Here is a 27,321-nt window from a genome sequence, read left to right on the forward strand (position 1 = left end):
AGAAAGAAGGACAGAGAGAGGACTAACAGAGATCACAGCTGTCACATCTCATCACACACACACTCACTACACATTACACACACACTGACACACTCTCACACCAACACACACACATTAATACCCTCACACTTCACATCACTGATTCACACAACTAACACACACACACACCACAGCTCGACTGAACAATCAGCAGGTTGATATTGATCAACAGTGATTCTGTCTCACCACAGATTCATCAGTAACAGTCAGTATCAGTGTCTGTCACCTGATACGCTGTATTGATTAACTAAAATCATTACCTACATATTTATTTTATCACACTGTCATGTAGTTGTGAGCAGATATGAAGATATTTTAACTGTTTATTAAAAACGCCATTGATTACAGGTTTGATCAGGAATTAGTGAGATCCTGAATGTGATTGAAACCAGGAGAGAACAGTTTGTGCAGCAGAGAGCTCTGACAGGTAAAATGGATCATCAAGGTTTTTTAGGGAACACGTGGATCCTCATCAAACATGGCTGTTTATGAACTATTAAAGTTCTCACAGATCAAGAATAAGTCAGGTTCCAGAGAGAATTCAGTTGTTTTCTGAATTTATTCCACGACTTCTACAGACTATAATATGAATGTGATGTATAAAAGTCAGTGGGCCTCAGACCAGAACCCAGACCAGATACTAAAACCACATGTTTCATCAGGTATGAACAAGCCCCGTGTTTGAATTGTTATCATAACACCGTAATATGGCCTATATTAAAGAAATCAATTAAAATGAAAATAAAATAATCATCATCGTAATCAACAACAGAGATTCAACAACGTTTTTTTAAATTTCTGATTTTGTTTGTTCATTTGTACATCTTGCTCCTTCCAGTACAGTTAGGTAGGTAAACTCTCTAAAGTACAGGTGGTTAGTTAAACTCCTTGTACAGGTGGTTAGTTAATTTCTCAAATGTACAAGTGGTTAGGTAAACTCTCTCATGTACAGGTGGTTGATTAAACCCCATAATGTACAGGTGGTAAGTTAAACCCTCTAATGTACAGGTGGTTGTAAACCACTCATGTAAAGGTGGTTAGTTAAACCCTCGAACGTACAGGTGGTTAGTTAAACCCTCTCATGTAGAGGTGGTTAGTTACACCCTCTAATGTACAGGTGGTTAGTTAAACCCACATCATGTACAGGTGGTTAGTTAAACCTTCTAATGTACAGGTGGTCAGTTAAACCGTGTATGGGTGGTAATGTCAACCCCCTCATGTAGAGGTATTTAGTTAAACCCTCTAATGTACAGGTGGTTGATTAAACCCTGTCATGTACTGGTGGTTAGTTAAATCCTCAAATGTACAGGTGTTTAGTTAAACCCTCTAATGTATAGTTGGTTGGTCTAACTTTCTCGTGTACAGGTGGTTAGTTATAAACCCCCTCATGTACAGGTGGTTAGTTAAACCCCTCATGTACAGGTGGTTAGTTAAACCCCTCATGTACAGGTGGTTAGTTAAACCCTCTCATGTACAGGTGGTCAGTTAAACCCTCTCATGTACAGGTGGTCAGTTAAACCCTCTCATGTACAGGTGGTTAGTTAAACCTTCTCATGTAAAGGTGGTTAGTTCAACCTTCTAATGTACAGGTGGTAAGTTAAACCCCTCATGTACAGGTGGTTACTTAAACCCTTGAACGTACAGGTGGTTAGTTAAACCCTCTCCTGTACAGGTGGTTGATTAAATCCCATCATGTACAGGTGGTTAGTTAAAACCTTAAACGTACAGGTGGTTAGTTAAACTCCTCATGTCCAAGTGGTTAGTCAACCCTCCCATGTAGCGGAGGTTAGCTACACCCTCTAATGTAGAGTTAAATCAGTTAAACCCTCTCATGTACAGGTGGTTAGTTAAACCTCCTAATGTACAGGTGGTTAGTTCAACCTTGTAATGTACAGGTGGTTAGTTAAACCCTCTCATGTACAGGTGTTTAGTTAAACTCTCTCATGTACAGGTGTTTAGTTAAACTCTCTCATGTACAGGTGTTTAGTTAAACCCTCTCATGTACAGGTGTTTAGTTAAACCCTCTCATGTACAGGTGGTTGATTAAACCGTGTCATGTACAGGTGGACAGTTAAACCCTTGAACGTACAGGTGGTTAGTTAAACTCTTCATGTACTGGTGATGAGTTAAAAACCTCAAATGTACAGGTGTTTAGTTAAACCCTTTAATGTATGGTTGGTTGCTCTAACCTTCTCATGTACAGGTGGTTAGTTTAATCCCTCATGTCCAAGTGGTTAGTTAAACCCTTTAATGTACAGGTGGTTACTTAAACCCTCTAAAGTACATTTGGTTGGTTAAACCCTGTAATGTACAGGTGGTTATTTAAACCTTCTCATGTACAGTTGGGTAGTTAAAACCTCTAATGTACAGGTGGTTATTGAAACCCTCTCATTTACAGGTGGTTAGTTAAACCCCTCATGTACAGGTGGTTAGTTAAACCCATCATGTACAGGTGGTTAGTTAAACCCCTCATGTACAGGTGGTTAGTTAAACCCCTCATGTACAGGTGGTTAGTTAAACCTTCTCATGTACAGTTGGGTAGTTAAACCCATCATGTACAGGTGGTTAGGTAAACCCACTGAACCTTAAAGGCACAGACAGGAGGAGGAGAAGAATATCCATCATGTACAGGTGGTTAGGTAAACCCACTGAACCTTAAAGGCACAGACAGGAGGAGGAGAAGAATATAAAAATTGTTTCCATGAGGCCCAGTGATTGTGTGTGTGTGTGTGTGTGTGTGTGTGTGTGTGTGTGTGTGTGTGTGCGCGTGTGTGTGCGTGTGTATAAATGTGTGTATTTCACTCTAATCTTATGTCTGCTGATTTAAAGGAACATTCCATCTGATTTAACATCCTGACTGTCTGACTGCTGTTCAAACACACAACCTCTGTGTGTGTGTGGGTGTGTGTGTGTGTGTGTGTGTGTGTGTGGTTGTGTCACACTGCCCTCCTTTGGTCACGGAGCAACACTACATGTTAGTGCCTCTTAAGAGTGGTTTCCCACTCCATATGGAGTGAAGCAAGGAGATGTTCTCTCTCATTACTTGCCCATTATGTAAATGATTTGGCATTTAGAACTTATGCAAGCCAACCTAGGTATACTAATTGACATTATTAATTTAACTGTTCTGCTGTATGCAGATGATATTGTGTTGATTGCAGAGACAGAGATACATTTACAAAAAATGTTAAATATCTTGAATGTATGGACTAGTAAATGGAGACACAAATAATACACTTTAGAAAGCAGTGTGAACAACAAAGCAAGCACATTTTTCAATTTGGCTCAACACTTCTAAAGTACACCAGTTCCTATAAATACCTTGGTTTGGTCTCCAATGAACATATGAGTTTTAAAGTCTTGGCAGATTCAGCTGGGAGGGCTAAGATCGGTGATGAACAAAATAAAGCTTTTACCAGGCCTTAGTTTCTCAATCTTTTCAAAACTTTATAATTCAATGGTAGGCACAACTTTATTATATGCGGCAGTAGTATGGGGTTTTCAGGATTCCCCTGACAGTAATGCAATCCAGAACCGAGCCATTAGATGTTTTCTTGGGGGACACAAATTCACCGCTAAGCGAGCCATTGAAGGTGATACGAGATGGGAGCCGTGTCTTGTAAGACACAGAGAGGTGAACTCGTGAGGTTGTGGAATCAGCTGGTTCAGAAAAAAAGGTTTTTAACTGGGACCGAACACACAGTCATCCCTGGACACGAGAGGTCGAAACTGTTTTGTCCATTGCTGATATAAATTTAATATTTAGGAATAATTTGTAATGTAATATAAAAACAGCTAAACAAAAAATTTTTAATGCTTATAAAGAAGAATGGGAACAAGAAATTTGTAGTAAGCAAAAGCTTAGAAATTACATCCAAATGAAAGATGATTCTTATACAGAACCATATATAAAATTAGATCTGCTGAGAATGCAAAGGTCTTTGTATGCTCAGTTAAGAACTGGTACTTTACCACTGGCAGTTGAGGTAAGCAGATACAAAGGCACTGCTGAAGAGCAATGTTTGTGTGTTTTATGTGATCCTGGGGTTGTTGAGGATGAATTACAGTTTTTATTCCATTGCCCTCTGTACTCTGATTTAAGGAAATATTTGTTTAACGAGATTCAGTTGAAGAATCCTGTTCATTCCGTTTTGGTTGTGTGATGCTGTTATGCTGAGTTGGCTTTTTAATGTAGAGACTTTTGTTTTGGCAAGATTCATAGGAGGATCCTGGCTATTGAGACAGAGGATGTTGTATCCAACATAATTGAAGGATTTGAACCTCATATTAATTTTGCAAGTGTATATGATGATTTGTTATTCATTTATGAAGTGTATGTGATGATTGATTATTTTGCCATCAAGTTTATGGTTAAGTGTCTTGTAAGCCCATACGGGCTGGGCACTGGATAGACACCAGAGGAAACTATAATAAACAATATTCATTCATTCATCCATTCATCCATCCATTAAGTCATTCAATCATTCATTCATTCATACATCCATATTTAATGTATAAACAGTATAAACATATTGTTGTTGTTTTGTTCCACAGGGAGCTCCATCACTGTTTGCATAACAGTGAATGTGTTCAGTCTTGTGATATTGGTGTGTGAATGGTTAAGTTCATGTGAGACTTTAAGTCATAAAATTAAACCTTCTGAGAAAATGAATCATGTTTTCTCTCAGCAAACAGCTTTAAATGCATGATAAGTTTTTATTAAACTGAGTTCTGTTAATTATGGTGCTTTTTTGTTGTGCATTAAATCATGTATACATATGAAAATTAACATGTGATAAATAAACCAACAGATTAAATTGATCTGTTCTCCTATAAAACCAGGATTATATCAACACTTTCATTATAATTCTAAGAAAACCACTTGTATCTGGAACTGGGTTCACCTGAAAACCTCTGGGTCCTGGTCCACCCACTTCACTTTGGCAGGTTTGGGTTTACAGACTGGTTTCTCTGACAACAGATTCAGATTCATTTTAAACAGTCCAGCAGTCTGATCTGGATCATGTAGTTATCCACATACAAGGTTCAGGTTCCATCAGGTAGAACCAGGTTCTAACATGTTCTGCTGATTCTTAACTGGTTCTAATATGTTGTACCAGTTTTTAGCAGGTCAGATTCTCTCAGATTCCAACAGGTTCTATCAGGTACTAATTTGTTGTAAAAGTTTTTTATTAGGTTGTATCAGGTTCTGACATGTTCTATGGTGTTGTAACTGTTTCTATCACATTTTAACAGGCCTAACTGGTTCTAACATGTTCTACCAGATTCCAACATGTTTTTGCAAGGTTCTAATATGTTCTACCAGTTTTTATCAGTTTCTAATAGGTTCTAACATGTTGCACTGCGTTCTTCCAGGTTCCAGTGTATTATGCTAAGTTATAACAGGTTCTACCTATTTTTGTTAGGCTTTAACATCGTTCTTCAGCGGTGTAACTGTTTCTATCACATTCTAACAGTTTCTAACAGGTCTAACAGGTTCTAACGTGGTCTACCAGATCCCAACATGTTTAGCCAGGTTCTCACATGTTTTACCACTTTTTATCAGGTTCTGTATGATTCTATCTGGTTCTAACAGCTTTTCTTAAGTACTAACTGTGATGCATGTGTTCTGCAGGGTCCTCCAGGTGGTCTGGGGCAGCAGGGCCATCAGGGGCCCCCAGGATTCCCAGGTCCTCAGGGGCCTCCAGGAGAAAAGGGCCAAAGAGGAGATGAGGGGCCAACAGGAGCTGCAGGACTGAAAGGAGACCTGGTGAATAAACTTGGTTCTGTTGGTTCTCATCTGAACTGATGATGTCTGTTTTTATGCTTTACAGCCTGTTCGTTTGTCTGACCAATCACAGCTCTTGCTGTTATCACTGGTTCTGTGCAGAACCCTGTGACTCTGATTGTTTGTTGTTTCAGGGCAGTGTCGGTGTTCTTGGTTTTCCGGGTTTAGAGGGAGTCCCGGTAAGAAACTCCGCCCTCCGTAGCCTGTCGGCTCCACTGATTGGTTCAGCTGGAGTTGTGTCAGACTATGAGTGTGTGTTTGTATTTGTGTTTGTGTTTGCGTGTTCAGGGACACCCGGGTCCTGCTGGAGGTCCAGGTTTTCCAGGTCTGGATGGATGTAATGGGACCAGAGGGCAGAGAGGAGATCCTGGACTTCCCGGAGAACAAGGACGTGATGGAGAACCGGTCAGTGACACTGATCAGTCAATAACAAACACTGATGAGAACTGTTTCTGTCTTAAAATGATCTTAAAGCTAAATTATGTGTCAATTTAGAGTCTAAAGTTTGTACATGCCTCATTTCATCAGAGCATCAAGTTTATAGATTCAGGTTTTTATCAACTAGTAAATAAGTGATCAATTTTCCACCAGACTCTGAATATGTATTGATTTTTAGTAGAGTTCATCACTACTGTGTTCTGATGATACAAAGTAATCATTGTTCTGTAGTACTAATAAAGTTTAGTGGTGTATTTTGTAATCACCATGGTAACTGTGTTTTGCTCTGCAGGGTTTTCCAGGACTGAAAGGATTTCCAGGAGATCCAGCAGTGTACTTCATTCAGTACCCTGGAGTACCTGTAAGTTCATCTTCTTTACTGTACATAACACCTGGAGTCTTGTCTCCTCCAGCACATGAGGTCTGTGTGACTTTAAAGTGGCAGCAGGTAGAGACACACTTGTTCCTGTGGTGCTGCAGTTATACTGGACCTGCAGAGAACCATCGTTCTCATAATCGATTCATCTATTGATTATTGTCTTCACTGATTAATATGAAGAATCAGTGAAAACTGCCACTCTCAGTTTCTCATGGTCCAATATAACAATATGATCAACAGTCCTGACCTGAAGAGATTCAGTGACTGTGGTAGAAAACAGAGAAACTCACATAGAGAGACGGGAGCTCTGGAATAGTTCACCTTTTTTTACTTAAAATTGTCTGATTCCTGATGAATCTGTTATTAAATACCTGTCGATCAACTCATCAACTATCTTTGTGCAGGTGGTTTCTATGGAGACGACAGATTATGGGATGATTTGTCTCAGAGTAGACAACACAGATTATTGATACTATCAGTGTGTGTGTGTCTTTGTGTCTCACAGGGAGATGTGGGGCCCCCTGGTCTTCCTGGACTGCAGGTGAGAGCAAACACACAACAAACAACAATAGCATGTGACACATGAACAGCACTGACAGGTGTGTTTCTGTCTGCAGGGTGAGCAGGGTCTCCCTGGTTCAGAAGGAGGTGTGGGTTCAGACGGACTGGATGGGACCAACGTGAGTCACAACAAAACCAGAAACAACAACAATAATAATAGTAATAATAATAATAATAACAACAATGATTATTATTATTATTATTATTATTATTATTATTATTAGTTCCCCTGGGACTAAATCACATATTTAACTCTGAGTTAAGTTACAGAGTTACATGCAGATAAAGTACAGGCAACTGTTATAGGCTATTGTTGTTGTTGTTTTTGTTGTTGTTGTTGTTGTTGTTATTCTTACATCTAGTGGTATTATGTGCCTGTGTCTGTACAGGGTCTCCCTGGTCTTCCTGGTTCCAGGGGTCCACCTGTAAGTATCATATTACTGTGTTTTATTAATGTGTCCAGTTTTACCTTGAACTTCATTTAGAACCAGACTTTAGTTTGAAACATTATAGAGTATATGTTTTCTGATGTGTTCCTGTTTGAACTTGACTCTTCCTCCATGTTCACCGTCGTCCTGATGAGTTCAGTGTCACACTCAGCTCTCTGCTCAGTCTGGACTGTGGTGGGTCTCAGAGCGCAGGCTCAATGAGAACTTGATATGACTTTAACTCAGTAACTGTGGGAACCTTAACTCTTTCTTCAGTGGATTCAGTTTATGTTGAGACTGTTGGATATTATTTTTTTCATGTGATCTTTACTAATGTTACCTCTTTGATCACGACAGAGACAGTGATCTCTTACAGTCATTAAAATCTGTACACTGACACTGAGAATCTGTGGACATGAAGTCAGTTTATCACGAGACACTGATCTCTGAACAATCTCCTCTCGTGTTGTGATTGCAATTGTGAATTGCAGTGAGTTTGTCAACACAGGTTATTAAGTCATTAAGTTTGAATAGATTTTTAAATATACTGTAAAACATCTGAACATTTACACTCAGTTTTAACCTCAATGTGATGTGTTTGTGTTTCAGGGAGAAAAAGGTCGATCTCTCCCTGGACAGAAAGGAGACGAGGTACAAACACTGTTTTTTTTCTGACCACGCCCCCTACATGACATCACTGCAGGTGCTTGCATTCTGATAACTGCTGAAAAACACCTGCTGTGACATCAGCGAGGGGGCAGGGCTACAAGAGCAAGAGTCAGTTTACTTTTTACTGTTACTTGAATTAACTGGTCAACTAGTGACAGGTGTTAACTGTGTAATCCACAGGGGGATCAGGGCCTCCAGGGGCCCCCGGGGCCGTTTGAGTACGTCGACCCTCCAGAAGACCTGTACATCAAAGGAGAAAAGGTGGGTGGGACTTCGGCTCATACAGCCTGTCAGATTACAGTTGTTCTACTGTGGTCCTCATGTAGTTCTGCTACAGTTGGGTTCTAATGGCGGGTTGTGTTGGTTCCTCAGGGCCATCGAGGGATTAAAGGAGTCTGTGGAGCTGAGGGACTGCGGGTAAGTTCTGATCAAACATCTGGAGCATCTGTCTGAAGGAACACTGGGTTCTGATGCTGACTTGCTCTACAGTTGGACAGTATTCACTGGTGTGTGTGTGTGTGTTTCAGGGCATGGACTCTCTCCCAGGAATCAAAGGAGAGAAAGGGGTTCCTGGGTTCCCTGGGCCCAGAGTGAGTACTTATCCATCTTCACGTTATTATCATTATTATCATTTTTGCATTATTGATCAGTCCCAGTCAAATAAATTCTATATTCCAGGGTCGTCACACATCCTGGTAAACCTGGAAAACTTGAAACCTTTCAGACCTTCCGGTCGTATTGAGAAAACATCCTCAAGCCGACTGTCAGAGTTAGTGGAAACTACGTTAAGACTCCATAGCAGTGTTTCCTCTGTGGCGGCCCGCCACTGCTAAATCATAGCCGCCACGCCTTCAAATTTCTTTTCTTTTTTTTTTTTTTTTTTTTTTTTTTTTTTTTTTTTTTATTGTCGCAAATCCCCCCCCGCCACATCTCTCCACCTTCACAGCACAGCCTGTGTGATGATGAGCGCAACGGGGGGAGGGGAGGAGAGGGGAGGGAGGGAGTGGGGTGGTTGGAGGATCCTATTTGAGTTAATTACTCGCGAGAGCGCGGCCTTGAAAGTGACGTCACGTCAGGCACCAGGTGAGAGTCAGAGAAGTGTAGTCGTGAGGAATAAGGCAGCGAATTACCGGAGAAAAGATAGACTTATTAGCCAACTCAGTGACGCTAACTTGGGTAAACTAATTGATAGCATTAAGCTAATATCTACACGTCATTATGTATTAACTGCTGACTGCATTTTCAGATGAGCTTGTTCAGATACTTCTCTAAGAAGAGAAAGACAACAGATGAAGAAGACGCTAGTCAGGTAGCGTCATAAGCCTTTTACTGACTCGTAAATGATGATGGTTAGGTAAAAAATAGTATTTTAATGTTCACACTTGTAATCAGATGTGATGTGAGTGTAAACTATATAACGCTGTTAGCGTTACGTTACTCACACTTTTAATGTAATCTTATTAGACAAGTAACATTAGACAGGGAGGAGTTGTTAAACAAAGTGGAGGAGAGCATGCCCCCCCACTGCTGAAAAAAATCCTAGAGGAAACACTGCATAGTTCTTGGTCCAAGAGTAATTCACAAAGGGTTTCAGTGCTGAACGTTCCTCACTCAGAGAAGTCACAGGTCCAGAGGAGTCCTGGGTACAGAACAGGGTATAGTCTTCAGGTTCTTGTCAGGTAGCTTGATCCAGCTTCTTGGAGAACCTGCCTTAGTTCTTCAGTCTCTTCATATGATCCAGACGGACTCCATGACGCTGAAATCAAGACTCTGTGGGGCCAGACCATCTGCTGCAGGACTCCTGGATCTTCTGGTCTCTGAAGATAGTTCTTTATGACTCTGGGTGTCTGGACTCACTGTCCTGCTGCAGGATGAATCTGGACCAATCAGACACTCCCTGATGATGATGATGGAGAAGAGTCTGAACCTTCACTCAGTCTTGTATGTTTTAAAGGAGACGTCCATATAGAGGAACTTGTCAGTAGAGAGTGTGATCCCTGACATCCCTTCCTCCTGCCTCTGAAAATGTCTTGGAAAATCATTTCTTGAGAAGACCGGAGACTCTGAGATCACCTTTGTCTCAGCTGACTCTGGCTGCAGTTTCAGTGTTTGTCTTCAATCTTAAAACCAACCTGTTCCCATCAGCACAAAGAAGTGACTGTGATGACACCTGTTGTGGTATAAAGAAAGTACAAACCAATCAGTCAGACAAGATGGACGATCTGTGATAGATTGATTAACAGTTAATCTGATCATTATATTCAGGTTACTGATGAAACATCAGTGTCCATGTAAACGTGATGTGTTTGTGTGTTTCAGGGATTTTCTGGCATCCCCGGTCTGCTCGGAGAGAGAGGATTCAAGGTGAGTCAACACAGCACACTAAAAAATAACAATAATATGAAACTAGTGTCAAAGTGACTTTGAGCTGATTTGTCTTTAGAGAACTTGTTTTGTGCTTCAAACCTAAAAGGACTAGTTGTCAAATCATCAGCAAATCTTTTCTGAAAAATCATCATGTTGTAACGAGTTTGGCAATGTCATGAAGTAGTGTGGGATCATGGGAGTTGTTGTCTTCACCACCATTGTCGTCAGCTTCTCCTGGTTTGGATTGCTTCAGTGTCAGTGGTTCAGGAGGTTTTTACCAGCAGCTGAATTAACAAACACACCAGGGGAATATAACCAATAGAAACACTGAATTAAGAAGTTTCACATTAAAAATCTGTGTTTCCCTGACACTGTTTGGTGGACACAGGAGGTCTCAGAAGGGCTGTGAGCTGAGCTGAAGTTAATGTGACTCATGGGATGTAAGCTGTGGGTATAAACCTGCCATTGGGTGGCTGTTTCAGGCAGCCTTTCTGCTTCCCCTGCCTGTTACTGTTTCCAAAATCCCCCTCACTATGGGAAACAACAACAACCTCAGAGCTGCAGCCTTACAAGCTGGAAAAGTTTTGATGAAGATTCGGCTCATGTGCAATCACAGAGAGACATACGTCATAACTTTTTTGTGGTCTTCTTTTTGTGGGGAATTAGTTGTCATAAGGACACTGCTCACAATGTTCCACCTAAATAAGTGAAACATGTTGCTCTTCCTGGGGGATCCCGAGGTGTTCCCAGGCCAGATGAGATATATAATCTCTCCAGTGTGTTCTGGGTCTACCCCGAAGCCTCCTATCAGTGGGACGTGCCTGGAAAACCTCCAGTGGAAGGTGCTCATCCTAACCCGCTCAATTGGATCCTTTCGACACGAAGTAGCAGCGACATACTCTGAGCTCCCTCTGGATGTCAGCCTGAGCCCAGACACCCTGCGGAGGAAACTCATTTCAGTTGCTTGTATCCATGATCTCATTCTGTCAGTTGCTACCCAGAGCTGATGACCAGAGGTGAGGGTTGGAACAAAGACTGACTGGTAAATTGAGAGCTTTGCCTTCTGGCTCTCCTGGCTCTTCACCACAACTGTCCGGTACAATGCCCACTTTACTGCTGACGCTGCACCGATCCGCCTTTGAATCTCCATCCTACCAACAATCATGAAGACCCAAGATGCTTAAACATCTTCACTTTGGGCAGAAACTCCATCCCAACCCAAAGAGAGCAATCCAGCAGAGACCCATGGCCTCAGACTTGGAGGTGCTGGCCCTCATCCCCACCACTTCACACACAACTGCAAACTGCCCCAGTGCATGCTCAAGGACCTGGTCTGACGAGGTAAACAGGACCACATCACCTGCAAATGGCAAGGAGGGAATTCTGAGGCTCCCAAACTGGACACACTCCTCCACCCAGACTGTGCCTTGAAATCCTGTCCATGAAAATCACAAACAGGATTGGTGACAATGGACAACCCTGGCAGAGTTCAATACCCACAGGGAACATGTTTGACTTTCTGCTGAGAATACTTGTTTACACTTTTGTAATACAAGGACCGGATAGCTTGTAGCAACGGCCCCGGGACCCCGTACCCCCCACAAGTCCACAAAGCACATGTAGACTGGATGGGCAAACTCAATGACCCCTTGAGTAACCTTGCCAGGGGAAGGAGTTGGTCCTCTGTTCTACAGCCAGGACAGAATCCGCATTGCTCATCCTGAATCTGAGGTTCGACAATCAGTGGGAGTCTCCTCTCCAGCACCCTGGCATCGGCTCTCTTGGGGATGCTGAGATCCATCCAATGATGGAAATCCTTCTTCTGGTTAAAATATATAGTTAAACATAACCAAGATCTAACAAGAGTATCATGAAAATGCAGCTTAAATAGGACTTATTATGACCATTTTTAGTGTTCATTTCATTCTTGGTGTCGACTAAAATAGATTTACATGCTTTAATGTTCTGAAAAGACATTTTTCTTCTTCTGCTGTACATTTTATACTGTACTCTTCACCCTCTGTCTGAAACGCTCTGTTAGAGCTCAGGGCTCTCTAAGGCCCCCCTCCTCCCACTGAAGCACACTGGGCTCTGATTGGTCAGCTTCAGCTTGGCAGCAACAACCATGGCAATGACCTGTTGCTCATGTCTTGTGTAAACAAATGGTTGTGACGGCTTCAGTTCTGCCTTATCATTTTGAGCAAAAGTCCTGAACCTAGGGCTGGGCAATATGGCCAAAATTGTTATCACGATAAAAATGTACATATCAATCAATATCGATATTTATCACAATAAATGGCACATCTTTATTTCTTTCAGTCAATTGTGGTTTCAAACTGTTCTATTTAGTCAGAACATGACAAAAACAGATCCTTTTCAGTCCTTTTTACTCAACAAAGTAAATAGAAAAAATTAAGTTCTGCGGTGTGATACAGCACACATGTAACATGATCAGACTGGATAATAAATAAATAGACAAAGAAGACTTGCACTGGGTACTGGCCCGGCGCTCATTTTGGCCTTTAATTTCTTACTTTCTGGTGTGTTCTAACGGGTGATATTGTTTCAAATGATGAAACAGGTTTGTGGAGTTGCCTGTCTTTGATGGAACCGGTCTCCGGCACAGTTTGCAGTGTGCATTGCTCTTTTTTTTTGCCGGACTGTAAATAGCCAAAACATTTCCAAACTACTGAAGTTGAGAGTGTCACGTCTTGGGAGTAAGGCTGGACCCAAATGCAACCACACAAGGGATTAGTGCAAAAAATGTTTTAATAACAAAACAAAAAAAAGTGACTACTTACAAAACACTGGTGAACCAATCGAACAGAAGCCGAAACACGGGGATACACAGGGGTCAAAAACAGCAGGCCAAAACACAAGGAACCACAGGGGATAACAACAGGTAACACACAGGACAATTACAGACAAACTGACACAGACACTGGGGAGCACAGAGAATAAATAGACACAAGAGAGGCAAGGGTGATTGAAGACAGGTGAAACACATTAGGGCGGGGCAGACAATCAACAAGGAGGGAAACAGGACAAAGACAGGAAGTAAAAACATTGAGACACACAAGGAAACAAACTACAAAATAAAACAATCCAAACATAATCTCAAACATAAAATGTCCACCAATGGCCTCTCTTGTTGACGATATTTTCATCTTCCTAACTGTGTTCTGCTTTTTCTGCGGTGTCACTCATTTCACCTTATTTGCTTCTAGCCCATCAGCCACTGCGTGCATCTGTAAATAATGTCACGTGCTGTCCTGTATTTATACCTCTCACCATGCATCCTAACTTGCACAATGCAGACCTCTATTCCTGCGACATGATTGGCCGTTTGTGATTCATTTGTGGGCGTGCTATAAGCATGGAAATGAATTATATTGAACATTTATCCAACATTTTTAATGTTTCTATCCAGGAAAATAATTTCGCATGATCATTGCTAACGTTTTATTTCCCAGCCCTAAATGGAAGTAATGTCGGGACCCCAACAGGGCGTTTCATACAAAGGAAAACCAAACAAACCAACCCTGAAAGAGTTACTCCCTGTGGTGTAAACTTTGATCCTTGAGACTGTGTAGACCATTTACATGCACCAAAACCTATATTACATGGTATAGATGAGCAAAGGGGATATGATGTCATTGACAGGCAACCAAATGACATGTGTTTATTTGATTAAAATCACAGATTTCTCTGGTTTGAGAATTTCTAGAAGAGCATTATGTGATAATTTGAAGTTGTGTCCTGGGTTTCCTCCTATGATGTACACCCGCCAGCCAATCAGAAACCAGGATTTCCTTGTTCTAAAAGTGTGTGTGTCTATGTGTTTTCAGGGGATTCAAGGAAGTCCAGGCCTCCCAGGTCTGATTGGACGAGAAGGTCCTAAGGTCAGTCATTTTTTTCTGTCTGTAATATTTCTGTCCTGACCAATCAGAAACAGGTAAATCCAGACACCTAAGGTGTTTGACTGCCCCTCCTCTAACACCTGCTGTATCTTCTATAATGAAACTGACGTATGATCCTTGTTGGAGGACATCTGAGCACCTGCCTGTGATTATATCGTCTGTCATGAATCTGTCTGTTCCCAGGGCATGATGGGAGATCCAGGTCCTAAAGGCCTCCCTCAGGAGGTAGATGTTACACACACAGGTATGGATCAATACAAACTGATTGATCAGCTCATTGGTGATCAATCAACAGATTCTGTCCTTGTCTGCTTGGTATGATGTCATCACTTTGGTGTGATGTCATCAGTTTGGTATGATGTCAACTAACTGCCACCTGTTTTCAAGGTGATGTTGGAGGCAGCGGGCCCCCCGGACTGAGCGGCCCCGAAGGAGACATGGGGCTGATGGGAATGCATGGTCCTCCTGGAGCCCCCGGCCTCTCCATACCTGGTCAGCCTATGAGCAAGGCAGCATCATGTGTTCTGACAGTGACAGTGAAGGTGAAATGTGTTTAGGTGGCATAAGATGAATAAAGTTCTCTGATGGTTCCTCCTCAGGTCCAGCAGGTATTGTAGGTCCGAGCGGAGTTCCAGGATCCAAAGGGGAGAGAGGAGATCCAGGTCCGGTCTATAAAGATGGACCCACACCTGGAGAACCTGGAAAACCAGGATATCCCGGATTCAGAGGATTGAAAGGAGAACCAGGAAGTCCAGGTACCAGAGAACTCTTGTTCACCTGTTCTTTAACTTCAGACATGCCTATAACATATCAATCATTGTAATCAGCAGAGATCACTGAATGCTGACATACTTACCACTTGTTTCTCTCCTCAGGTCGTTACTGTCTTCCCGGGGCCCCAGGAGAATCAGGAGACCTGGGTCAACAGGGAATACCAGGGGATCAGGGATTCCCAGGGTTTAAAGGTCATTGTCTAGACTGATTGATTCTTAATTGATTGCTATTTTCTAGACCAATGAAATGTTGAGTGGGAAGTTTCGTATCACTGGTTCTCATGTGTCTGTGATGTCATCACATCAGACTGACACCACCTGGATTACTGGAAGAATCCTCCTATTGTGCAAGACTTTCCTCGGGTCTTTATAAACATTACAAAGCACATTGTCCTTTACTGTTGAGCCTAGAGTTGGGAACAACCAACAAACCCCAATGAGATCTCAGAGGCCTGCTGGAGACAAAGGGCTGCAATAGATCTCTAATGTCGGTAGGACCATGCAGAACCCTGCAAATAATGACAAGAACTCTGACTTGACTTTTGAATTTGGGTGAGGACAGTTACTGTAGTCATGATAGGTGAAAATACGATATTGGTCGGAATGTACAGCACTGTGCAAAGGTTTTAGACAATAAAAGTAAAGTGAGGAAGTTTTCAAAATAAATCCATGAATAGTTTTGATTTCTCAGTGAATTTCATCCAAAGTCCAGTAAAAATTAAATCCCTAAATCAGATCAGTATTTGCTGTGACTCCCCTTTGCCTTTAAAATGACACCAGTTTTACTTGGGACATCTGCACATAGTTTTTCAAGGTAGTTTCTCAAGTGCTTAAAAGTATTGCACAGTACTAGTCACATAACAGACTGGATGGAAACATGCATTAATTTATATTTTATTTGTACATTTTCTGAAAATGAGGTTAAAATTAGATTTGGATGGAAACCTAAGTACAGACACATTTCTGACTGAGGATTTAAAGCTCCATATATAAAGGTCTCTGTCCATGTGTTGTTTGATTATAAAGCAGGTCTAGGTTTTATTTTAATACTGTGAAAGTATTAAAGCCTCAGTCCACAGAGAAATGCACACAGCCTGTATTCAGAAAATCAGCCTTAAAACCAGCCGTCAGGACTTCTGTAACTTTGTGATGTCACAACAAAACAGTCACCACCCTCAGCCACGCCCCAAGCCCCAGATTGGCTCACCAACCTTGTTACTAGCGCTGTGGAGAGAAACTTGAGAGGAGATGTAAAACTACACTGAGATGGTTCTTGGTTCTTAAAACCGCAAACATATCTTCTTATGGATCAACACTTCAGATAAAACACAGAAGAAGAGGAAAAGATGGAGCTTTAACAGATGAAACAATGGAATAAAGACCTTCCTCTCACTCTCTCATCCTCTCTTATCCCTTTTGGATAGGACTAGCTCAGATTATACGAGACCCTCGTTCCTGAAGTCCAGCAACCAATTAATAGACAGATAGCAATCCAGCTTCAGTTTTGTGTTGGCAGTGCTTCCCTCCAGCATGTTGTTATCCCTGATGTGAGGTTAAGTGGAAAGATTTTCCCTGAGGACCTCCACAACCTGACTTTCTATTTTTAAATCTACCTACGTGTTATAGGCTCTAATGGTGCCTGCAATTGTGGCCCTCCTTTAATACTAAGGGGCCCCCCCGGCCCTGTGGGTGACTCGGGAAATCAGGGGTTTCCAGGAGTCCCAGGGGCCCCAGGGCAGAGAGGAGAGAAAGGTTTACCTGGAGATACTGGAGATACTGGAGAACAGGTGAGTTACCAAACACCAGGGTCAGAGGTCGTATCAGTAACCCAAAGTTCATTGATTCTTTTTGCGTGTTTGTTCTTTTTGTGTTGTGGTTTTGTTTTATTTATTATTTTTTTTGTGTCTGTAGGGTCTGGGTGGATTTCCAGGCGTCAAAGGGGTAAAGGGTCAGAAAGGAGATTTCATTGTGGTGGATAGAATAGGTGAGTTTGTCACCTGTCTGCACACCTGTCTCACCTCTCCTGAACTCTACACACCAGTACACCACTTATGTCAAACAATGTCTCTTTCTTCAATTTTAAAGATTTATTTTTTTGCAGTCCCACTTCCTGTTTTATGTCCCTATTTGTTTATTTTGTGTGTTGTTTCTAAAAATCAAACAAAATCATCTGATCATCTGCATACATAAACTTTTAACATGTACATGTACCATTTAAAAAGTTTATATTTGCACAAAGCAAAATGGTGTATACCCACAATCTAAGACCAATAATAATCGTAATCTGATTTATTATGCTTGTTTTTTTCTTCATTAATCCCGTTCAGCCATAAACGTTCCAAGACCCCTTAGAAATACTGATACATGGGGCGTTGAGTGGCGCAGTAGGTTGAGCCCCATGTGTAGAGGCTACAGTCCTCGCTGCAGCAGGCCCCGGTTCAAATCCCGCATCGGACGGCCCTTTACTGCATGTCATTCCCCCTCTCCCTGTCTCTCTCCTGTCTCTGTCCAATAAAAGCCCAAAAAATATATAATAAAAAAAAGAAATACTGATACAGATGTTGGTAATGTGAGGTGTTTGTGATCAGGCAGAAATCAGGAAGATGAATTAATGTGACTTTAGCTGTGATTTTGTGTCATTGTATCAGTGGCTCTGATTGGATGTTTGTCTCCAGGTGAGAAAGGAAACATTGGCCAGTACGGCCCCCCAGGCAGACAAGGATTCTCTGGGAGAAGAGGACGTGATGGACTCCCTGGCGCCCCTGGTAACCCTGGTCCCCAGGTGAGTCAAATGCTCCAGGTGAACTCACAGCACAGGTTAGTGTAGTACAAGTATAGAAAGGGTTAAAAAGAGTTTCTCAGAAACAGAATGGTTAGTGATGAGGATGGAGGAGTCCAGAGACAGAGAGCTGAACATCAGATTGACATGAAGTTAGTGGTGATTTCACAGCTCTTGAGTTCTGTACTAATGTACAGAACATAACTAAACTACATCCTCATCTAATGAATGTTCTTGATCTCATTCCTCCGCACAGAAAATTAACCCTTTACATTTTAATGACTCCCTGACTTTTCTCTATAGCTGTGGTTCCCAACCTTTTCCAACTCATGACCCACTTGAAAATCTCAAAAATCTTGACAGTCCACATCCGACCCTGTAAGAATAATGTCTCAGAGCACTTTTTATTTTAATGATAACAATCAAACAACAGGACTGAACTGAGAACAGGGGAGGCTCAGTTTTTTTGTGACAGAGGAGAGATATGACAGATTCACCATCTTTCCTTTTAACTGTTCCTGCTGCTAACCAGCTATTCATGTTGATACTCCAGTTTTTGGCATGGATGTGATCTTTTAACGTACAATCAGACTGAAATAGCAAACAAATACTTCTTAACATTTTTAATATTTTAAAGATCATGTCATTAAAAAAAAAATTATTATTATTTTGATGCTTAGAAGTCATAGACAAGAGCCACTCCGTCTAACTGACCACCTGACCCACAACCATCAGGTTTTCTTCGGTATCACAGGAAGTCAATGATAGATCCATGTACATCTGTGGGGATCATTTACTCATCATTACTCAGTTTCAGCTCCACCACTGGTAAAACAGTAACTGTAAAACCAGGAAGCTTATTCACATTGTTGCTGTGATGAAAGCTGCAGCACCTCTGGCTGAATGATGCTCCTGGTCCGGCTGTTCTGACTCCTGTTTCTGTTCAGGGTGACAGTTTCACCAGCTCTCCTGGAGACAGAGGCTTCCCAGGGTTTTTAGGGCCAAAGGGACCATCAGGACCTCCAGGCTCTCCAGGAGCAGATGTAGGTGGAGCAATAGGACAGCGTGGGCCCCCTGGGGAGCCGGGAGCTCCAGGAATCCTGGGCCCCCCAGGGCCAAAAGGGGCTACTGGTAAGAATCAATCTGAAGTCAACATTAAAGAACTGTGAAAACCTGCTCCAGCAATGTTTCATTAGCTCTCCCAGAACTCCTCATTTAAACTCTCAATGAATCCTCCCACTACCTGTTTGACTGGTCCTCTTCCTGCAGGTGACACTCTGCCCTGTGTACCCAGAAACCCCGGCCCCCCAGGAGAGAAGGGAGACACTGGGAACGCAGGTAAACACCACCCATAACATCTGTCTGTCTGTTCACCTGTCTAACCACCTGTGTGTCTGACTTCCTGTTCACCTGCCTGACCACCTGTCTGTGTCTCCAGGTTACACAGGACTCCCAGGTCCTTCAGGTTTTCGTGGCATCACTGGGCCTGATGGAATTAAAGGAGAAAAAGGACAGTCTGGACTTCCTGGACTACCTGGACGACAAGGTACCAGAGCACACCTGTCACACCTCCTGATGTCTGTAGATTGTCTATAACAGTATCTTTACATATTTCGCCTCCGGCTCCTACAGGGCCTCCAGGACTTGTTGGAGATACTGGAGAAGAAGGATCTGAAGGCTTCAGTTACGGAGGAGATCCAGGTACAGTCACTGTCAGTGGTTACTTTACACCTGAGTCTTACCTCGGTAGTTTTATAGATCAAAGATCCAAATGACACCAAAACCATCTGTTCTGACCCATCTGGACCCATTTTTCTGAATCAGTGACTCAGCCATGAAAGCATGTCTGGTTGAATCAGAGTCTGGTGGTTTCTCGCCCTTGGTTGGATTCATTTGACCAGAACACAGCAGTCGTATTGTGACCAAACCAACTGCATAGGCCCTTCAGTGAAAGTGGCCTGTATCCAGTCTCAAATTAATTCTGGAGCAAATTGTTTGTGGTGATCTCAAGGTTTGGCATTGCTTGTTTTGTGTCCCATAAAACAAAAGTGTCAGAGGAACCAAAGATGACAATGAAACACGTCTAGACCCTTGTCTGAGATGAAGTAACAAAGTGAATTAATCACAAAAACATTCACTCTGTTGAAAACTACAAAGATTCTGAGGCATACATCTGAAAAATAACACACCATATAAAATAAATCGCATCCCACTTCACATGCTAACAAACACACGCTCAGTCTTTCCCTGCCTGTCTGTTGTCCAGCAGCTGCTGGTTAATAAGTTTAACTCACGAATGAATGTTTGCAACCTCCTTCAGCGGTCATTAGCACGAACAGAGTTCAACACATGAGAAGGGTGAGATAACTTAACGCTCTTTTGTCATTTATTCTGTGAACAATTAGGTCTATATTAGATATATTATGTCTCCACGCTGGCGACAGTCAGAGTCAGAGGCTTATTGTTTTCAGTTTGTCCGTCTGTCTCATTCTCGTGAAATACGATATCTTAATAACGCCTTGAAGGAACTTCTTCAAATTTGGCACAAACATTCACTTGGACTCAACGATGAACTGATTAGATCTTGGTAGTCAAAGGTCAAAGGTCAAGGTCAGTGTGACCTCACTAAATGTGGTTTAGGCCATGTGAAAACAATATCTCCCTAACACCTTGAGGGAATTTCTTCAAATTTGGTAAAAGCTTTCACCAGGCCTCAAGGTTTTGGGTTTGTGAATGCAATATCTCCAGAACTCCTTAAGGGAATCCCTTAACATTTTGCACAAATATCCACTGGGACTCGAGAATGAACTGACTAGATTTTGGTGGTCAAAGGTCAAAGGTCAAGGTCACTGTGACCGCACAAAACAGTTTCTAGCCATAACTCAAGACTTCACAGCAATTATGACAAATAAATGAGTCTCAGAGGGAAAAGGAGGTGAAAAACAGTCTAAACTAACCAAAACACATCAGTAAAAGTCAGGTGACAGTGTTCTCGGCTCTCATTATGAGATGTGTCTGAGGTGGGAGAGAGAAAGTAAACAGGAAGAAAGTCCTGAAGCTAACCCTGGTCAGAGCTCCAACTGTTGACCTTCATCTGATACGATCTGCAGGTGTGAGCTACACAGGCTCAGTCAGTGAACCCAACATCCACAGTCAACTTCCTGTTTCACCTGTTCACAATGTCCACTAACAACACACCGGTTATGCTGCTTTAGTTTCTTGCATGTAAACACATGGATGAAGAACAGGTGTAACAGAAGTTGTGTCCCTGCGCAGAGGACCAGGCTGATGAAAAAGGTTTTCCCTCTGAGAACTTGTTCAGGTATGAACATGAGAACCCAGAATAGAGACTGACTCATCAGATGTTTAACTGTGTGTGTACAGGCTCTCCAGGGATTCCAGGCTATCCTGGGCTCAGGGGCCCAGCAGGAGACTCTGATGTCGGACCCTCAGGACCCATTGGCTTCCCAGGACCACTGGGCTCTCAGGGACCTAAAGGAGTTCCTGGTCCCCCCGGCATAGACGGAGTACAAGGTGAATGACTAGACCTGAGATGAAAGCCATATTTTAGAATTTACTCTCGTTGAAATGGGGCACCAGTCCTCTGGGAGGACAACAATGAATTACTTCATTGCCAAATTTATCAATCTCATATCGGAAGCCATGACTTCTCGATTCAATGGATCTCCAGTCTCTAAGTCAAAAGAATAGAACAGGACAACAACTGGGTGTAAATAAAGGAGTTTATATAACTACTATTTACAGAGTAAATGCAAGGTGTAATAATCATAAAGATGAAAATAATAATGAAATGAGCAGTGTGATGAGTGTTACACCCTCACACACCTGTACAGTGGTCCAGGTACAACCTGTTCATCATCCTGAAAATGTGTCAGAATATTAATGAAAGATCGCGGGAAAAACCCAAGTAAGAGGAAGAAGTAAAGAGTCGACTGTGAGAGGAAGTCAAGTATGGTGATTTGATCTGATTTGATCTGATCTGAAACTATCTGAACTGAACTGATCTGATCTCAACTGAACTGAACTGATCTGATTTCAACTGAACTGAACTGAACTGATCTGATTTCAACTGAACTGAACTGAACTGAACTGAATTTATCTAATCTCAACTGAACTGAACTGAATTGATCTGATCTGATCTGATCTGTTCTGATCTGATCTGATCTGTTCTGATCTGATCTGTTCTGTTCTGATCTGATCTGTTCTGTTCTGATCTGATCTGTTCTGATCTGATCTGATCTGATCTGATCTGATCTGTTCTGATCTGATCTGATCTGATCTGATCTGATCTGATCTTATCCACACTCACTCCTGCTACGTCTCCTCTGTTCTGCTGTGATAAGACCTCACTTGTTTTCTGTGTTTGTCCAGGAGTCCAGGGTCTGGCCGGGGGCCCTGGAGCGAATGGCCAGAGAGGGCAGGATGGAGCCCCAGGTATCACTGGTCCCCCAGGTCCTTCACCTGGCCTCTGTGACATAGGGAAACCCGGTTCCAGGGGCCCCTTTGGCCCTCAGGGACCCACTGGACCCCCAGGTAAACTCTTTACTTTACTTCATGTTACATTACATATTTAAGAGAAGCTCGTTGTTAAAATAAAACTTAATCAGTATGACTTCTTTCTTCTCTGTAGAAAAATATTAAAGTTTCAGTGCTGTCTGTTAATCTGTGGTGACATCATGTTTAATTTTCAGGTTTTCAGGGAGAGAAAGGTGAGACTGGGGAGGTGGGTCCTCCAGGCTTTGGCCTTCAAGGCCCTTTAGGGAAACCAGGTTCTCCAGGTGTCCCAGGATACCCGGGGCCCCAGGGCCCCTCTGGCCCCATTGGAGACTCTGGACTGCCAGGGCCCGACGGTCAGAAAGGTGAGCTCCTCCCACCAACACACCTGTGTTTAAATGTTTCCTGATGACACAATTTCTCTGAAAGACACTCTATTTCAGGTCTGTTGGGACCCCAAGGCACGTATGGAGTGCAAGGGGCTTCAGGACAGACTGGGGCCACTGGAGCGCCAGGATGGACAGGAGAGAGAGGGTTCAATGGACGAGATGGAGCTCAAGGATGTGATGGGCCAAAAGGAGAGAAGGGTAAATGCTAAGTGATACTACTACAGATACTATTACTGTACTGCAATCCCTGCTGCAGCACTGCAATCCCTGCTACAGTACTATAATCCCTGCTGCAGTACTATAATCCCTGCTACAGTACTATAATCCCTGCTGCAGTACTATAATCCCTGCTACAGTACTATAATCCCTGCAGTACTATAATCCCTGCTACAGTACTATAATCCCTGCAGTACTATAATCCCTGCCGCAGTACTGTACTCCTTGTATTAACTGCATGAATTCAGTACAGTAGTGTTAATAAACAATGAAACATGTTGCTGACACAGATCTCACCTCAGCTGTGTTGAAAACCCTCCTGTGTGTCCCCTCAGGATGTAAAGGGCCCCCAGGGCCTCCAGGAGATACCATGTGTGTCCCAATCAAAGGAGAGACAGGAAAACCAGGACCCGCCGGAATCAAGGGTTTCCCTGGACCCCGAGGTCAGAGCCAAATAATTATCATTGACTGTTACCGTAGAGACCAGTGTTGCAGGGTTTAATGTCATACACAATTCCCATCCCGCACCAACACCCTCCCCCAACCTACTCTTACTCTGTTATGTGTCTGTGTGAAGGCTCTGCCTCATTCCCCCCTGAATTGGGAGTTGGTTATTGAGTCTTCAACAGAGGCTGCAGTAGTGTAGGTTTACAGACCAGAGTCCCAGAGGGCGGTCCCACTTTGAGTCCATGATGGATAAAAGGCCACAAACCAACAAATGAGAGCTCTGTGCAGTTATTTCCAAAGGATGAGTCATAAATTGTTACTGGAATGTTAGATTTCTCTTCATTATTAATTAATTAATCAATTACTTTTTGACAGAAAATGTCAGTACAATGTCTCTGTCTCCACATGCAGCTGCTAAAATGTTAAAAAAAAAAAAAGTGTCATATTCAGATCCAGACTAGACATAGAAAAGAACAGGTCTTTTATCTGTCTGTGTTTGTTGAGAGATGTGCACAGAATACGTGAAAAATGGACGAGAGGCTGAATCTGTAGATCACGCCACCGAACTGCGTCGTAAGAGATGCAATGTACACTTCATGTAGAATATTTTCAGCGCTTCATTTTCTCATGAAAGCAACACTTTCCTTTGGCACTAGTGTATTGTGAATACCACAATTTAGAGTTTGCTGTCATTGAAAGGGGCACCAGTCCTTAGGGAGGACAACAATGAATTACTTAATTGATTAATGTGATCACTCTCATATCAGAAGCCATGACTTCTCAATTCAATGGATCTCCAGTCTCTACGTCAAAAGAACACAACAGTACAACAACTGGGAATAAATGCAAGGTGCAATAATCATAAAGATGAAAATAATAATGAAATGAGTTGGCAATGGTGGGAGAGAATATGTTATGGCTATACAGCTAATGATGCTACATCTACGAATTAGGTTTGATGATTAAATATTGCTATATTTCGACATCAACCCAGTCATGAGCAGAGTGTTAAGAACGGCCTACTGTGAGTTGCGCTGTAGCTGAAGACCCTTGGATGGAACCCAGGTGGCTGTGGTTGCCGTGGTAACCCTGGAGACGTGGGATCTAGGTGGGTTCTCCTGGAGGCCGTGTCCCGTTATCACGGTGACGGATTCTGCCGGTGTCTCAGCGGTTCAGCTCTGGTGGAGTTTGCCAGGAGACTTTCTGTCTCGGGAACTCTTGATTTCTGCTGGGCTTCTCTGCAGGAGGTCGTGCAGATGTTATCAGCTGGCGTCGCTTGTGGGTTGATATGAATTAAACTCTAATGCTCTTCACTTTGGCTGGATAACTTTAGAGGAGACTGTCAAAAATCTTCAAAAAGGAAAACTTGATAATAATTAAAAGTTACAAAATTACTCTGAGCTACTTCTGTTGTTTTGGTTCAGATGGTCTTGAATTGGCTTATAAAAATAAAACATTGCCTGTGTTACTTGGAGCATGTGGCAAAAAAAGAATAAAGGATGCGGACAAATCGTTTAAGTGCAAAAATGGCTAAGAGCCATGAGTTTGTGGCTAGCGGCTTAGAGCTCAGAGTTTACATAGCTACAGAACCGGGCTGTTGGTAAGAGCCTGGACCACAGAGCTATTGAGCTATGTGTGAACTGATCACGACTGTTTTATCCACTGGGGGCTGGCACACCCTTCTTCTCCTGTGTTTCAACTTGGAGAAGTGAGTAATTTTCCACAGAACTTTTGAATAGTTTAATTCTAGAGTTTACCTATAAACTTGCACATCAGTCTTCCACCATGACCATAAAACATTAAATGAAATAACATATAAACTACTTGCACTAATAATGGCAGAGAGGAGTAATAGGAGTGTTGATTTCATATTACATCCTTCAAACCTGGAATTAATCATGATACAAGTGGTTAACTGATCAATCAACAATATAAACATTTCCTAAAGCGAATAGTCTATAAATGTGGATTACACATTAGTTCTTTTACCGTAATAATAATAATATGGACATTCTGGATGTTTAGAGAGGGACAGAGGAAGGGATGTTGGTGTGTGTGTTTGTGTGTGTGTATGTGTATGTGTGTGTGTGTATGTGTGTGTGTGTGTGTGTGTGTGTGTGTGTGTGTGTGTGTATTCATGCATGGCACAGAGAGGCCAGGATTCACACCTTAGTGTTAATCAGTCCTTTTGTTGTTACTTGTCCTATATAAGAAACGATCAAATATCATTAGACAGAGTCTTATTGTTACAAACTGGAGATTTTGCCTATATTCTCCAGTTTGCCTGGTTTGCATTCGTGGATCCTCTGGAGCTGACCCTTTGACCCATGACCTGATTGTGCATCCTTCTGACATGAGAACAGCATGGTCTGTTTGTGAGAGAAGGGTCCTTTGTCTCTGTTTCCTATCAATGTGATAGTTTGATGGTGGGAAGAGTCACAAAGTGTCAATTGTGGGTCTATAACGCTGCATGTCCTTACAGTGAACTTTTTTAATGGCTTGTGACTAATGCCAGGCCAGGTATGTACGCTACACTACATTCCTACGCACAAGCGCTGCTGTGGAGCGCACTGTATTACGCTGTACTACACAGTTTACTGCTGCCTCTCCTAATTGGCAGCGTGCTGATCTATATCTACTGCAGGTAACACACTGACTATGCATGATGCACTATGCTCACACAACCCCACGTCAAACCTAAGCTATCTCTTTAACGAAGAGACCCTCCACAGCCACGAGTGTGACTCCACACAGAGTTAGGGTGTAGGAGCCTGATTGGAATTGAGTCATTGAGTGGCAGAGTCAGGTTCAGTGCTGCATTCAGGTACTCTGGTAAAATAGAAAATACACTGAAAACCTTACCACTCATCTCACAGTTTAAGACTAATTATAACAGACGACTTTGAAATGTAACTTTCATTATTGTAAACCATGAGCTGGTAACAATTTAACAACCACAACAAGTCTGAAAACACATTGCTAGCTATCCAGTATGAGTTCACGTCTCTACAGTTAATCAACAGAGATCTGCCATGTTTGTTCATATGTTTCATGGCAGCAGCAGAAATAAGAAATGACCTGAACACATTAAAACTAATTAAATCAAAATGTAAAATAACACAGGCACTAAACGTATAAATATCAGATCAAGGTGTGTTGAGTCAAGTCATGTAATGTGTCAAGTCATGTTGTGTTGAGTCAGGACGAATGAAGGTGAAGTCAGGTCAGGTGGAACCGAGTCAGGTCAAGTCCAGTCCAGTCAGATTGTATTGAGTTGAGTGAGGATGGTTTGAGTGCATGGGTTTGTCATACATAGCTACTGTAAACCCAGAGGGACAAACATCTCAGTCAGTCACCACTTCTGCTTAAACTTAAGCTCAGTAGTGTTCTGGGTTTTATTCCTTTCATTTTTATTTCTGGCAGTTTGTTCAGTTACTTCCACATGAGTCAGTTAGACCTAAAGAAACATTTTCAAGAACGTCAAGCAAATCCAATTCCCTTTGGGGAGTGAAAAGATGATTTCTTGTGACCGAGAGATGGAAAAGTGTACAAATCAGACCAACAAGTTAATGCTTCAGTTTGGCTGGTTTATTTGTGCACAAAGGACAGATCT

At 42.3% G+C, this 27,321-nt stretch overlaps 1 protein-coding gene across 1 annotated transcript in view; it reads left to right on the forward strand.

Moving 5' to 3' along the window:
- The window catches only part of col4a4 (collagen, type IV, alpha 4), a 51,560-nt gene that overhangs the window by 11,097 nt on the left and 13,142 nt on the right, over nt 1-27,321 (forward strand). The window contains exons 5-33 of the mRNA XM_087176969.1: nt 5,675-5,809; nt 5,962-6,006; nt 6,116-6,232; nt 6,558-6,626; nt 7,150-7,185; nt 7,262-7,324; nt 7,595-7,630; nt 8,243-8,284; nt 8,483-8,563; nt 8,675-8,719; nt 8,830-8,892; nt 10,622-10,666; nt 14,518-14,571; nt 14,773-14,833; nt 14,977-15,081; nt 15,189-15,344; nt 15,465-15,554; nt 16,989-17,149; nt 17,274-17,346; nt 18,038-18,144; nt 19,089-19,272; nt 19,411-19,479; nt 19,580-19,687; nt 19,774-19,842; nt 21,526-21,675; nt 22,534-22,695; nt 22,854-23,021; nt 23,100-23,243; nt 23,597-23,704. Of these exons, the coding sequence (XP_087033095.1) occupies nt 5,675-5,809; nt 5,962-6,006; nt 6,116-6,232; nt 6,558-6,626; nt 7,150-7,185; nt 7,262-7,324; nt 7,595-7,630; nt 8,243-8,284; nt 8,483-8,563; nt 8,675-8,719; nt 8,830-8,892; nt 10,622-10,666; nt 14,518-14,571; nt 14,773-14,833; nt 14,977-15,081; nt 15,189-15,344; nt 15,465-15,554; nt 16,989-17,149; nt 17,274-17,346; nt 18,038-18,144; nt 19,089-19,272; nt 19,411-19,479; nt 19,580-19,687; nt 19,774-19,842; nt 21,526-21,675; nt 22,534-22,695; nt 22,854-23,021; nt 23,100-23,243; nt 23,597-23,704 (2,746 nt within the window). The remainder of the gene's footprint in view (nt 1-5,674; nt 5,810-5,961; nt 6,007-6,115; nt 6,233-6,557; nt 6,627-7,149; nt 7,186-7,261; nt 7,325-7,594; nt 7,631-8,242; nt 8,285-8,482; nt 8,564-8,674; nt 8,720-8,829; nt 8,893-10,621; nt 10,667-14,517; nt 14,572-14,772; nt 14,834-14,976; nt 15,082-15,188; nt 15,345-15,464; nt 15,555-16,988; nt 17,150-17,273; nt 17,347-18,037; nt 18,145-19,088; nt 19,273-19,410; nt 19,480-19,579; nt 19,688-19,773; nt 19,843-21,525; nt 21,676-22,533; nt 22,696-22,853; nt 23,022-23,099; nt 23,244-23,596; nt 23,705-27,321) is intronic.

Source organism: Seriola lalandi, unplaced genomic scaffold (genome assembly GCF_002814215.2).
Source record: "Seriola lalandi dorsalis isolate HSWRI2012SDOR001 ecotype SW California unplaced genomic scaffold, Sedor1 jcf7180002054575, whole genome shotgun sequence".
NCBI lineage: Eukaryota > Metazoa > Chordata > Actinopteri > Carangiformes > Carangidae > Seriola > Seriola lalandi.